Source organism: Lithobates pipiens, unplaced genomic scaffold, assembly GCF_037356315.1.
Source record: "Lithobates pipiens isolate NorthernLeopardFrog02 unplaced genomic scaffold, aLitPip1_a1.2 Scaffold_1, whole genome shotgun sequence".
Lineage (NCBI taxonomy): Eukaryota > Metazoa > Chordata > Amphibia > Anura > Ranidae > Lithobates > Lithobates pipiens.
Window position 1 is genome coordinate 189269664 of NW_027507685.1, and position 13465 is coordinate 189283128.

At 44.2% G+C, this 13465-nt stretch overlaps 1 protein-coding gene across 2 annotated transcripts in view; it reads right to left on the reverse strand.

Moving 5' to 3' along the window:
* The window catches only part of WHRN (whirlin), a 293265-nt gene that overhangs the window by 88062 nt on the left and 191738 nt on the right, over positions 1 to 13465 (reverse strand). For both annotated transcript variants that reach the window (XM_077479041.1, XM_077479042.1), the window contains one exon: positions 12996 to 13032. In XM_077479041.1, coding sequence (XP_077335167.1) covers positions 12996 to 13032 — 37 coding nt within the window. The remainder of the gene's footprint in view (positions 1 to 12995; positions 13033 to 13465) is intronic.

Consider the following 13465-nt stretch of genomic DNA (forward strand, 5'->3'; position numbering starts at 1 on the left):
GTCCCTCTGTCCCTCTCCCCCCCATGTGTCCCTCATTTTGGTCTGATCTATATAGTTGTATATAAAATGCACTTTTTATCTTTCAGAAAGTGTTTCCCAGTGTTAAACCTTTTATACAAATTCTAAATTTGTAAATTGCTGCATTTGTAAATTTTTAAAGCCAATCAAAAGGAATAGTAGTGGTAAAAAAAAGCCCTTGTGGATTTAATTAACCTTTTTTTGGTTAAATCTCCTTTAAGGGGGTGTGGCAAGGGGTGTGTCCTATGCCTACATACATTTGCTAGTAGGTGTCCCTCATTCCCATCTAAAAATGGGAGGTATGAATTGCCCCCCATGTAGTGTCCAGGCTACCAGTGTCCTGGAACTTGCCAGCACACTATTCACCGGCATTACTATTTGAAGTTCAGATTGGGAAGGTGCAGGAATTGGTGACAAGGCTGCAGCTCATCAGTCAGAGATGCCACCCTAAGAAAGTAGACGCCTGGGGCTGCACCTTGCCTGTGGGACCACCATGTATGATTTAAATGAAAGCAAGAAATATAAAACGGTTTAACTGTTTACATTACAGAAGCATCTGCAACAACATTTCTTGATCATACATCACGGGACACAGGAGCTTCATTACATAGTGGTTATATAGGCGCCTCTGGTGATTGGACACTGGTTAACCCCCAATTAAGGAGAATTTCTCCCCTATATAACCCCTCCCATATGGATGGCACCTCACCTCAGTTTTTTCGCAAGTGTCTAAGGTGGTTGGTCACGTAAAACATGTGCTATGAAGAAAGCTCTGTGTAGGTCCCTGCGGGGGTCTAAGGGCTATGATAACCGGATCCATATCTCGGGCCGATATTTTGACTCCCAAGATGGTATGGTACCCGGGCCTCGTCATCCGAAGAAACAAGGTTTTGCCTGTAAGTCCTCTCCTATTGGAAAACTGGGCTCTGGGAAAACCAGACTTGGTGTACTATTTACATAGTGGCACGAAAGTTTCTGGCAGAGTCTTTTACAAGGTCCAGGTAAGAGGTTCCTCTGAGAAGGAACCCAAAAAATCCTGAAGGTTGGCACAACTCTGCCTGCCGTGATGGGTGAAGGCTAGAATCTGTCTGTTTTCAGCAATTCCTGCGGCGAGGACAGGTAAGAGAAGTTAATCCTATATAAAACATATATTATGGATTTCTTCATTGAGTAGTTGTATGTTATACCTGGTTTCCACCACTAGAGGGAGTAAGAGCAGCCTGATGCATACTTACATGCCTTTCAGATACACACGCTCAGTGAAGCCTGTTTTTTCCAGATGACTCACGTCTCCACTGCAGTCTCTGCCACAATAGAGGTAAAAAGAGGGGTCCCACGTAGTCTAGGGGTCCTGCACGGCTCCGTAGGTGAACCCCTTCCCCCTTGGACGACCGGCAGTCCTCGTGCACGCGCACACACGCTCCCGTGCACGCGCGCTGAGAGCACTCCCATGCTAATGGAAGGGGGGGTGGTTGCGAGCCATGCACGTCGGCGTGCACGGCGCTTTACTGCGCAGGCACCAAGCGGCAATTTTAAAAAGCCCAGAGCGCCAGGAGGCTGTAAGTGGAAGACACAGGAGCTGTGGGCAGTAAGCATCCTAAGGGATTGGATCCAGGCACCTACTCAGCATCAGGTTGTGCAGTTTAAGCATATATATTTATTGTGAGACTTGGAGCACAACAGTGATTGCACTTTTGTACTAGTACCTCTGCTTTGTAGCTTAGGACTATGTCTCCTCGTAAGAGGGTCTCAGGGGGAGGTAACAAGGGCACTGGTAAATCACCGCCTAGGTCTAGGGGTTCTAAAAATGCCTGTAGATTACCATCCCCCCCTGCAAGACTGGAGCCAGCCTCACAGGATGAGTCAGTGCCCCTGTTAGGTTTTGCAGCCTCTCCTAATGTTTCAGCCCCGGTATATGTCACTGAAGACTCCCTTAAGGCTACATTGGAGGGTTTTGAAGGGAGAATCATTAATTTTATTTCAGCTTCCCTAAAAGATAGCAGAAAAAGGGGTAGATCCCCTCCCTCTGCTGAGATTCCTCTTTCAGATGACACCTCTGACAATGAGGAGAGATCCCTATCTTGGGACAGGGATCAAGAGCAGTCGGATGAGTCAGAGGAAGAGGAGAGAGTCCCCTCCTCCCAGGCACTCAGAAAACAAGTTCAATATTATACTGAGTTGGTGCGTACCACATTCAGAATGCCTGCTGCTGAGGTCGCCACATCCTCTGTTTCTTCCCTGGGGGTCAGGAAAATCCCACAGACTGCCTTTTCCTTTCCAATTCATCCCTTAATGGATAAATTGTTGTATGAGGATTGGGGACATCCCGATAAACTGTTTGCTCCTCCTAAAAGGTTTTCTATGCTTTATCCTCTGGAGGAAAGTTTCACCAAGAAATGGGGGGTCCCATCTGTCGATGTGGCTGTTTCTTGTGTGAATAGAAACCTGACCTGTCCTTTGAATAATGCTCAGGTATTTAAGGATCCAACTAATAAGAAGCTGCAAACACTATTGAAAGCCTCCTTTTCCATGGCTGGTGCTGTAGTGCAACCTACAGTCGCAGCTGTGGGGTTGTGTCAGTTCCTCAAGGAACAAGTTAAGCAGATGCTTGACCTCCTTCCCAGTGAGGAAGTGAAGAATTATGCAGAAATACCTCAAATTCTGTGTTTTATGATTGATGCGATTTTGGATTCTGTCCAACAAGCATCTCGTTTGTCTCTCCTGTTGGTACACATGCGAAGGGCCCTATGGCTAAAGAATTGGGCAGCTGAGCTATCATGTAAGAAGTATTTGATTGGGTTCCCGTTTAAGGGGGAACGCTTATTTGGAGAAGAATTGGACAAATTCATCCAAAAAATTTCAGGGGGTAAATCTACTCTCCTTCCAATCAAAAAGATCAAACATCCGTCATTTAGGCGTTCTCTTTCTCCCGGAGCATCAAGCTCTAAGCAGTGGCAGCGGCCTTCCCAACCTGCCTCTACAGGAAAGGCTCAAGGCCATGCCCAGGGGCAAAAAAAGACTTGGGGGCGAAAGTAGAGCCCAAGTAGAGCCCAAAAGCTTCCTTGTGAAGGGGCGCCCCCGCTCGGCCGAGTGGGGGGAAGGCTCCTGCAGTTTGCAGAAGCCTGGCAGGAAGAGATCCGGGACAAGTGGGTAACCTCCTCGGTATCTCTGGGCTACAAGCTAGAGTTTCAGGAGATTCCACCTTCTCGCTTCCTAAGGTCAAGGATCCCCAAGGATCCAGTAAAGCAAAAACCGCTATTTCTGGCCTTAGATCACTTACTATCACAGGGGGTGATAGTGGAAGTGGACCCAAAAGAACAGGGTTCAGGCTTTTACTGGAATCTCTTCACCGTTCCAAAGCCAAATGGAGGTGTCAGACCTATCCTGGATCTGAAGGATCTGAACCTGTTTTTGCCCATCCGGTCTTTCCGAATGCAGTCAATACGCTCTGTGGTCTCCTCCCTGCAAGGGGGAGGGTTTATGACATCAATAGATATCAAGGATTCATATCTTCATGTGCCAATTTTTTCCGCACACCAAAAGTATCTAAGGTTCGTGGTAGATCGGCGCCATTTTCAATTTGTGGCCTTGCCTTTCGGTCTCGCTATGGCTCCTCGAGTCTTCACAAAGATTCTAGACCCTCTCTTGGCAAGCCTAAGAGCTCAGGGTATAACCGTCATGGCTTATCTAGACGATTTACTTCTCATAGAGAAAACAGTAGCGCTCTTGAACCACAGTGTTACCAGAACGCTAGAACACCTGAAACGCCTAGGTTGGATTATAAACCTAGAAAAGTCGTCCCTACAGCCTGCTACCAGGTTGGAGTATCTGGGCATGGTCATCTACACTGCTCAGGGCAGGGTGTTTTTACCAAGGCCAAACGCCATGGCTATAGGGGGTCTGGTGCGCCTAATTCTGGGCAGAAGATCTCCCCCCATCCGGTTGTGTATGAGACTGTTAGGGAAAATGGTCACCTCCTTCGAGGCCGTTCCATTCGCCCAGTTTCACTCAAGGCCTCTGCAAAGATGCATCCTTGTGGCTTGGAACAGGAAGCCCCAGGCCTTGGACCTTCCTATGTGTAATCCCCAGGGACACGCAAGAGTCTCGTTTGGTGGTTGCAGACCAAGAATCTGCTGAAAGGCAAAACTTTTCTTCCTCTTCCATGGAAGATTATAACTACAGATGCCAGCCTGACAGGCTGGGGAGCAGTGTTGGAGGAGACGTGCTCGCAGGGGAAATGGTCTGCGATCGAGAAGCTATTGCCCATAAATGTTTTGGAGATCCGGGCAGTTTATATGGCTCTCATAAACTGGTCTTACAGACTACGGGATCTCCCTGTTCGAGTTCAGTCCGACAATGCCACAGCAGTGGCCTATATCAATCACCAGGGTGGCACCAGGAGTCTGATTGCACAAAGAGAGGTGAATCACATACTTGTTTGGGCAGAAAGGCATGTTCCATGCCTTTCTGCAGTCTTCATTCCAGGAGTGGAAAATTGGCAGGCGGACTTTCTGAGCTGCCAGCAGTTGTGCCCAGGAGAATGGGCTCTACACCCCGACGTATTTTGGAACATATGTCGCAGGTGGGGCACTCCAGACGTAGATCTGTTTGCGTCCAGATTCAACAGAAAACTGGACAAATTTGTGTCAAGGACAAGAGATGCACTTGCTCAGGGTTCAGATGCTCTGACAGTTCCCTGGGATCAGTACAATCTAATTTATGCCTTCCCACCGTACCCACTTCTGTCACGGTTCCTGGGAAGAGTCAAGAGGGAAACAAGGTTGGTTCTTTTGGTAGCCCCAGCTTGGCAGTAGGCAGGCCGTGGATCCTCCCTCTCCGGCCAGATCTACTCTCACAGGGTCCAATTTACCATCCTGCTTTACACAGTCTGAGTTTACCGGTTTGGCTGCTGAGACCCACATTCTGAGAGATCGTGGGCTTTCGGGGCCAGTCCTTTCTACTCTGGTCAATGCCAGAAAGCCGGCCTCCAGGCTTATTTACTACAAAATCTGGAAGGCATATGTTTCCTGGTGTGAACCCAGGGGATGGCATCCTAGAAAGTATGTCACTAGCAGGATCTTGGCTTTCCTCCAGTCAGGCCTAGAAATGAATTTGGCCGTAAGCACTAAGGTGCAGATTTCAGCCTTGTCAGTGTTTTTCCAGAAGCCACTTGCATCACATTCCCTTGTGCGGGCTTTCATCCAGGGGGCTATGCAGTTAAGGCCGCCAGTCAAACCTCCGGTATGCCCATGGGATCTGAATTTGGTTCTCTCGGCATTGCAGGGGCAACCATTTGAACCTTTGCATCAGGCTTCACTAGTTCTTTTGACTAAAAAAGTGGTTTTCTTGATAGCCATATCCTCGGCTAGAAGAGTGTCAGAACTGGCAGCTCTCTCCAGCAAGGAACCGTATCTAATTATTCATAAGGATCGGGTAGTAATGCGTCCCAACAGGTCCTTTCTGCCAGGTGGTTTCAGGATTCCATTTGAATCAAGATGTAATCCTACCATCCTTTTTTCCGGACCCACAGTCCGCAGAAGAAGAATCTTTGCACACTTTAGATGTGGTAAGGGCAATTACTGATTGCTTATTTATTTTGCCGGAAGGCCCTAGGAAGGGCCAGGCGGCATCAAAATCCACTCTCTCAAGGTGGATTAGACAGGTTATTTTCAGGCCTATAGTGTAAAGGGGAAGATCCCTCCTTTTCAAGTGAAAGCGCACTCAACGAGGGCTATAAGTGCTTCTTGGGCAGTGCATCACCAGGCCTCCCTGGCTCAGATCTGTAAGGCTGCAACTTGGTCATCAGTCCACACATTCACCAGATTCTATCAGGTGGATGTCAGAGGGCAAGAGGATATCGCCTTTGGGCGCAGTGTACTGCAGGCTGCAGTTTAGGTCCTCTGGTCCTTGGCGGTCTATAATTCTGATCTGTGTCTCCCTCCCCTCAAACTGAGCATTGCTTTGGGACATCCCACTATGTAATGAAGCTCCTGTGTCCCGTGATGTATGATCAAGAAAATAGGATTTTTATATACAGTTTACCTGTAAAATCCTTTTCTTGAGAGTACATCACAGGACACAGGGCTCCTGCCCCTCTTGGGTTTTACATGGTTTCCTATTGCTTTGCTACAAAACTGAGGTGCCTCCCATATGGGAGGGGTTATATAGGGGAGGAATTCTCCTTAATTGGGGTTAACCAGTGTCCAATCATCAGAGGTGCCTATATAACCACTATGTAATGAAGCTCCTGTGTCCCGTGATGTACTCTCAAGAAAAGGATTTTACAAGTAAGCTGTATATAAAAATCCTATTATTGCAGTGCATTACTGCACATAGGGCAGATTCAATAAGCATTTGTAAAAGTTTTCTGGTGTTATGGCTTTAAAAAAAAACTTTTACGGGGGATTTCAAGTGCTTAGGTGCAGCAAACTTGACATTTTTTTTTTTGCTGTTTGCTGGGCTACATTGGACTTATTCCGTCGGAATGTCTGACCAACAAAGTTTGAGAGCTGGATATAAAATTTTCTGACAACATGATCCGATCGGACTTTGTCCAATCGTTTGTAGAGAATTCCGATCGGACAAAGTGCCACGCATGCTCAGATCAAATTTTGAGACCAAAGCTATTGGCTACTAGCCTGAACGTAGTCCCATCGTAACAAACGAACATCATCACGTTCCGAACGATCGGATTTTCCGTCAACTTTGTCTGACCGTGTGTATGCAACACCAGTTTCGGACAAAATCTGTTGGAAAAAATCCAATGGATTTTGTGGTCGGAATGTCCAACCGTGTGTACAAGGGCTTACAGTGCATATTTTTAGCACTGATCACTGTATTAGTGTCACTGGTCCCCAAAACAAGTGTCAAGAATATCAGTTCGTGTCCAATTTGTCCGCTGCAATGTCGCTGTCCTGCTAAAAATCCCTGATCTCCGCTATTACTAGTAAAAAAAAAGATTCCATCATTTTGTAGATGCTATCATTTTTGCACAAACCAACCAATATACACTTATTGGGATTTGTTTTACCAAAAATATGTAGCTGAATACATATTGGTCTAAATTGATGAAGAAATTTGATATTTTTTTTTTTTATTGGATATGTTTTATAGCATAAAGTAAAAAAAAATTTTTTTTTCTAAATTGTTTTATTTTTTTGCTTATAATGCAAAAAATAAAAAGCGCAGAGGTGATCAAATACCACCAAAAGAAAGCTCGATTTGTGGGGAAATAAAGGACATAAACTTTATTTGGGCACAGCATCGCATGACCGCGCAATTGTCAGTTAAAATAGTGCAGTGGCGTAACCCAAAAAAAGGCCTGGTCATGAAGGAGGTAAAAGCAGGTAGAAGCAATGCTATCTGTCAACCTTTGCAACCAAAGGTAAATTGCTGTGGCATGTATACAGCCCTGTCTGACTGCAATGGTAGACGTTAGCTTGGTGGTCAAAGGGCAGCAAAACTACGGCTTAATGTCCTGTTTTTACTGTTCTTTGGTTGCCCTTGTGAAAGAAACCTTTATGAATTTCAGGGATTATTTTAACCGCTTCAGCCCCGGAAGATTTTACCCTTTCTTGACCAGAGCACTTTTTGCGATTCGGCACAACCGTCGCTTTAACCGACAATTGCGCGCCCGTCCTACGTTACACCAAAACAAAATTGATGTCCTTTTTTTTCCCCACAAATAGAGCTTTTTGGTGGTATTTGATCACCTCTGCGGCTTTTATTTTTTGTGCTATAAACAAAAAAAGAGCCACAATTTTGAAAAAAAAAGCAATATTTTTTACTTTTTGCTATAATAAATATCCCACAAAAATATATATATAAAAAAAAATGTTTTCCTCAGTTTAGGCTGATACATATTCTTCTACATATTTTTGGTAAAAAAAAAAAAAAAAAAAAAAACGCAATAAGCATACATTGGTTGGTTTGCGCAAAAGTTATAGTGTCTACAAAATAGCGGATAGTTTTATGGCATTTTTAGTATATATGTATTTTTTATTTTTTTTAGTAATGGCGGCGATTTTTATCTGCGATTGCTACTGCGACATTATGGCGGATACATCAGACACTTTTGACACTATTTTGGGACCTTTGTCATTTATACAGCGATCAGTGCTAAAAAATGCACTGATTACTGTGTAAATGACACTGGCAGGGAAGGGGTTAAACACAAAGGGGAGATCAAGAGTTTAAGCGTGTCCTAGGGAGTGATTTTTAACTATGGGGGGATGGGCTATCACTGGCAGGACAGCGATCACTGCTCCTGATGACAGGGAGCAGTAGATCTGTCATGTCACTAGGCAGAACAGGGAAATGCCTTGTTTACATGGGCATCTCCCCGTTCTGCCGCTCTGTGACGCGATCGCAGGACACCGGCAGACATTGAGCTTACAAAACCTTCTGAAGCCACAAATGAATGAAACAAATGAATATGAATGATTTTGTTGTTGTTTTTGTTATATTTTATTTTGGATTCATTGAAATGTGTTACTTGTGTGATTTAGAGATGCGGCTACATCTGAGTTTCTGAATAACAAATATTTTGTCCGAATTTCAATTTGTGATGAAATGAATCGCACATGTCTAATTCCCATCTGTGTGCTGAAGTGAACTGCAAAGCACATGAGTTTTTAGTATCTAGATGGTACATTGGGGTGCCTTTTATAAGTAAATGGCACTGCACTGCTGATTGTGCGTTACTCTGCATGGTGTCAACACACTATAAAATACACGTTCTACCATGCCTGGCCACAATGCTAGGTGTGAAGCCGACTTAATAGAGATGTCTCGCACAAATGAAAATAAAAGGTTCAAACCAATTTTCCAAACAGCACTGAAAAGCAGCTAACAGTTAAAGGGTGATAACTGGAAAATTCTCTGAAGCCAATTATTTAATGTACCATTCAGAAAACAATGTGACCACAATCTGTGCTATAGAACCTTTGGGTATTTTTTTTCCCCCCGCTATAAGGCTGACATATCTAGAGCAGCTGGAAGGATCATTCGAAGTATGTCAATTAAGTTTTAGCGACGGCCTCAGTTCCAGCAACACAATCACTCAGTATGAACCTTTCACACTGAGAGTTTGGGGTGGGAAGAAGATAACTGAAAATTCATTTAAAGCGTATCACAAAATTTGTAATCACAAAAAATGTAATATTTTGCAGCTTACCAGTCTTTAAATGTGGTGGTGGTGTTGGTTATCTTTTAAAATGTTCTAAAAGCCTAAAAGGTAAAAACAAATGCAGCCACCACATCTAAGCCCTTGTACACACGGTCGGAGAAACCATCGGAATGTGTCCTATCGGACCGTGTTGTCGGATAATCCGACTGTGCGTGGTATCCATCGGACTGATTCCGTCTGAATATCCGTCGGACCCAATTTTCCAACTTGTTGGAAATATTTTCAGACAAACTGGTTCAATCGGACATACTCCGATCATGTGTAGAAAATTCTGATCGGACAAAGTGCCACGCATGCTCAGATCAAATTCCTACACCAAAGCTATTGGCTACTAGCCTGAACGTAGTCCCGTCGTAACGAAATAACGTCATCACGTTCTGAACGATCGGATTTTCCGACAACTTTGTTGACAAAATCCAACGCATTTGGTTGGCAGAATGTCCGACCGTGTGTACAAGGGCTAAGGATTGGTAAGTTGCAATAGATTACATTTTATAGTAATATATAGTATATATATATATGCTCTAATATAGTTTATACAAAACTTTCTCAACCTTTTTAACACAGAGAAATAAATAACTTTCCGGTCTCGGTGAACCCCTGCTAAAAATGTCTATATCTACAGCTCATGATACATTACTGTGATGGTCAGTGAGAAGAACGTTCCTTACACTTGTGATCTTTGGGAAAAGTTATCCATATACAGATGGCTAGAAAGTTCAATGGTATCAATGGGAACTCATCTGAGAAGCAGAAAATTGCTCAAGGAACCCCTAGCAACCTCTGGAGGAACCCTAAGGTTTCATGGAACCCTGATTGAGAAACCCTGGTCTATACAGTATTCTACTTCATGATGGGGGCAGTCTTATTTTTTTTTGCTCTGTTGCACTTAAGTACTTTAGTATTAGGCCTTTCAAATCCAGAATGGCCCCATTGGGGATGTGCAGCTGTGAGAAGAATTGGCTATGGGGAAAAAAAAACACTGGAATCTATTGACTGGCGAGTACCTGATTTAAAAAAGAAAATACTGTAATTTACTTTCATACAGTAACACAAATACTTTAAAACTGAAAACTGCATACACTGCTAGAAATGTGAGGAAAAATTCCCCATCCTGCTTCTTCAAATGTACTCATTGAACTGTAAAAATAATGTCTATTTGACCCCACTTACAATTAGAAAATCAGTGTATGGCCAGTTTTAGACCTTTATTTAGAATGCTGTGTCCAGTTGTGGAGGATCTATCAAGAAGATATCGATAAAATATAACGAGTCCAGAAACGGGCAACAAAAATGGTGATGGATCTGAGGCATAAAACATATCAGGAGAGACTGTGAGAACTTAATATGTACATCCAGAGCAGCTTGTCTCAAGCAGGGATTTGTGGAACCACAGGGGTCCATCAGAGATTGCCAAGGGTTCATTCAGCAATGGCAAACTATGCCTCTCATATAAGTAACCACTAACACCAATGATCGTTTTAGCTATTTGCAAGGAGAATGTTTTCATTGACCACAAATGAAAGGGACATTCTTCCCACTGACCGTCGTGTACTGTAAGCTGTACATACATTAAAGTAGTTATTAGCAGTGATTCCCTGAGATAGGAAAGATATTTCAAGGGTTCCTTCATGATAAAAAGGCTGAAAATGGTTGATCTAAAGCAGCAGTTTCCAAACTGCAGCCTGTGGGCCAGATATGGACCTATGCTTGCCTTTATCCAGCCCTTGGTGCACTATTCCTTCCACTGATTTGAGGCAACATTCCTCCCACTGGCACCAAGAACGGGATGCTATTTCTTCAACTGACACAGACAACAGGGCAGGATTCCTCCCACTGATATAAAACATGGGCACTATTCCTCCCACTGACACCAACGATGGGGCACTAGTCGTTCTCCTACTGACCATAGACACTATGAAATCTTTTTACTCCAGCTAATTACCAAGTCTGTGACATCCACTTCTACTGACGCTTGGATATATACTACTCCTACTGGCCACAGCACTGCCCCCTAAAGTTTGAAGGACAGTAAACTGACCCTTTAACAAGTTTGGAGACCCCTGGTCTAGAGGAAAGAAGAGAAAGTAGGACATAACTTAGACCTTTAGTTACATGAAGGGTGTGAATAAGGTTCAGGAGGGCAGGATTTTTAATATAAAGCTAAGATCAATACTTGACCTTCCAGCTAGCAAGAAGAAAGTTCAAAACTAACCTTAGAAAATATTATTTTATTGAAAGAGTAGATTATTGGAACATACTGCCAGCAAAGGTAGTGAGTCTGTCAACAATAAGTATATTTAAATATGCGTAGCACCCTCTAGTGCTAGAAATGTAGATAGTTTTTTTTTTTTTTTCATTGCTAGAGTAGGTAAATATTTGCCGGCTTAGCTGGCAACCAAGCCTGTCTCTGTTTTGCTCTGGGTTGGGCAGAAATCCAGGGAGAGCTGGATGGCTCACAGGCAGCATTACTGAGAACTCCCCCTACTTCTCAAATGTTCTAGTACCTTCTAGAAGAATGAGAGGGGAGGTAAAGTGGCGCTGCCTGGGGTATTCTGAGTGCCCTGACCAATCCCCAACTTGGATTGGCAGGGGGTAGGCATCCTCAAATACTGAAGGAGGAGTTGTTCGGGTGGAAGCTGGAGATGGAGTGTTAGGCTGTCGTGCCTTTTGCGAGAGCTCCCCAGTGTTAGGGGGGAAATGACCTGAGCTCGGGTGCAGATGGGCCCTTTCTAAAACAACGGAGGTGTCCTAGACAGGAGGCACGGGAGCAAGGAGGACAGTGGGAGAATGCTGCCAGGCAAGTCTCATGGAGGAACAAGGAACAGCGAAGCGGACTGGTGAGTCACACAGTCAGGAGGACTGGGAGGCACATCTGAGAAGCCTGGCATGGAGCAGTCAGAGATTGGTGCAGAGCCAGTCAAAAGGACTGTGGTGGCAGGGGCAGTGGAAGGAAGCAGCTGCAGCCAGGAAGGCTGACAGGGCCTGAAACGGTGGTACTGGGAGCAGTAGCCACATGTGGTACAGCTAGTTCTAAGAACTACTACCATTTTTGCTACACCATAGGGGCCTGCGATCCCTGCCTGCAGAGGGCATTTGCTTTGGGCCTGGCTAAGACAGTGTCAGGCTTCAACCACAGTGCTAACTGGTCTAGGGAGTGATAGTCTGCAAGCAAGTGTATGTGCTTTAGGTAAAGAGAAGAGGTTGTATATACCAGAGGTGTAAATAGTTTAGTCCTTAACTTTCCTATCTTCAATCAAGATGGCATCCCATTTGCAACCCATTCTGTCTATGTTCTAGTCCCCAAATAAAACAAAACAAAGTACAAGGACTGTTTCTTGACTGAAATGTGTCTGGAAATTCATGTGCCTGGCTGTGCAGGGTGGTAGACTGGCCACAATCACCAGCAGCCCACTGTTCGAGGCAAACATAGGTGTAAAAAACAAAAATGAGGCAACCTCAAAGGACTGCTTGGTCTTTTTCTACTGTTAGTCTTCTATGTCAGGCCGAGAGAGAGATTTTGATTGGTTACTATTCGTGGCAGAGTTTGAAGCCATTCATCCTTCAAATGTATTCAATCAGTGTGCTCCAGGAGTATGACTGCAAAAGATGTCTGAGCAATCTAATAAAAAGATGTCAGACATGTTTATCAAACTGTGGAGCTCAAATCTATTCCTCTGACATTGCCTTCTGTATTCATCTGATGGTCATAATCACACATTCCCGAACTGACAGACAACTGCATTGAGATCTGGAAAGAAATGATCAGTTTTTCATCCAGCAAACTCACCTTTGTGCTGGTTTCGGTGGAGGAATTTCCCAGAATCCTGTGGGGGGGAAAAAGAAAACATGGATTTTACTGAATCTTGAACACTCATACTCTTTTCTTCAATAAAGAGTTCTTATTCTTAAAGGAAAATTGTAGTGTCTAATAGTCCTGCATTGTCTTTGATAACGCTGGGGAACTACCCAGAGCCCAGAGCCTAGGGGGGGAAAAGAGAACAGTAGCAGGGAGTCGGGTATTGAGGCCTTTTGTTCTACTCACTAGAATCAAGTTCATATAACTCTGGCTATAAAAACACAGAAAGAGGGAGAAGTGCAAAGCATCGAGACTCTCCTTGGACAACTTCACTGCGTTGTGATTTTGAGAATGAATTGCACCACAGTGCCTGCAGCTACAGAGGTAAGTGAGGGATTATTTTAAAGCAGATCTACTGCTTGTTAAGAATATTGTTTAAATGTCCATAATGGTTGTAGAAC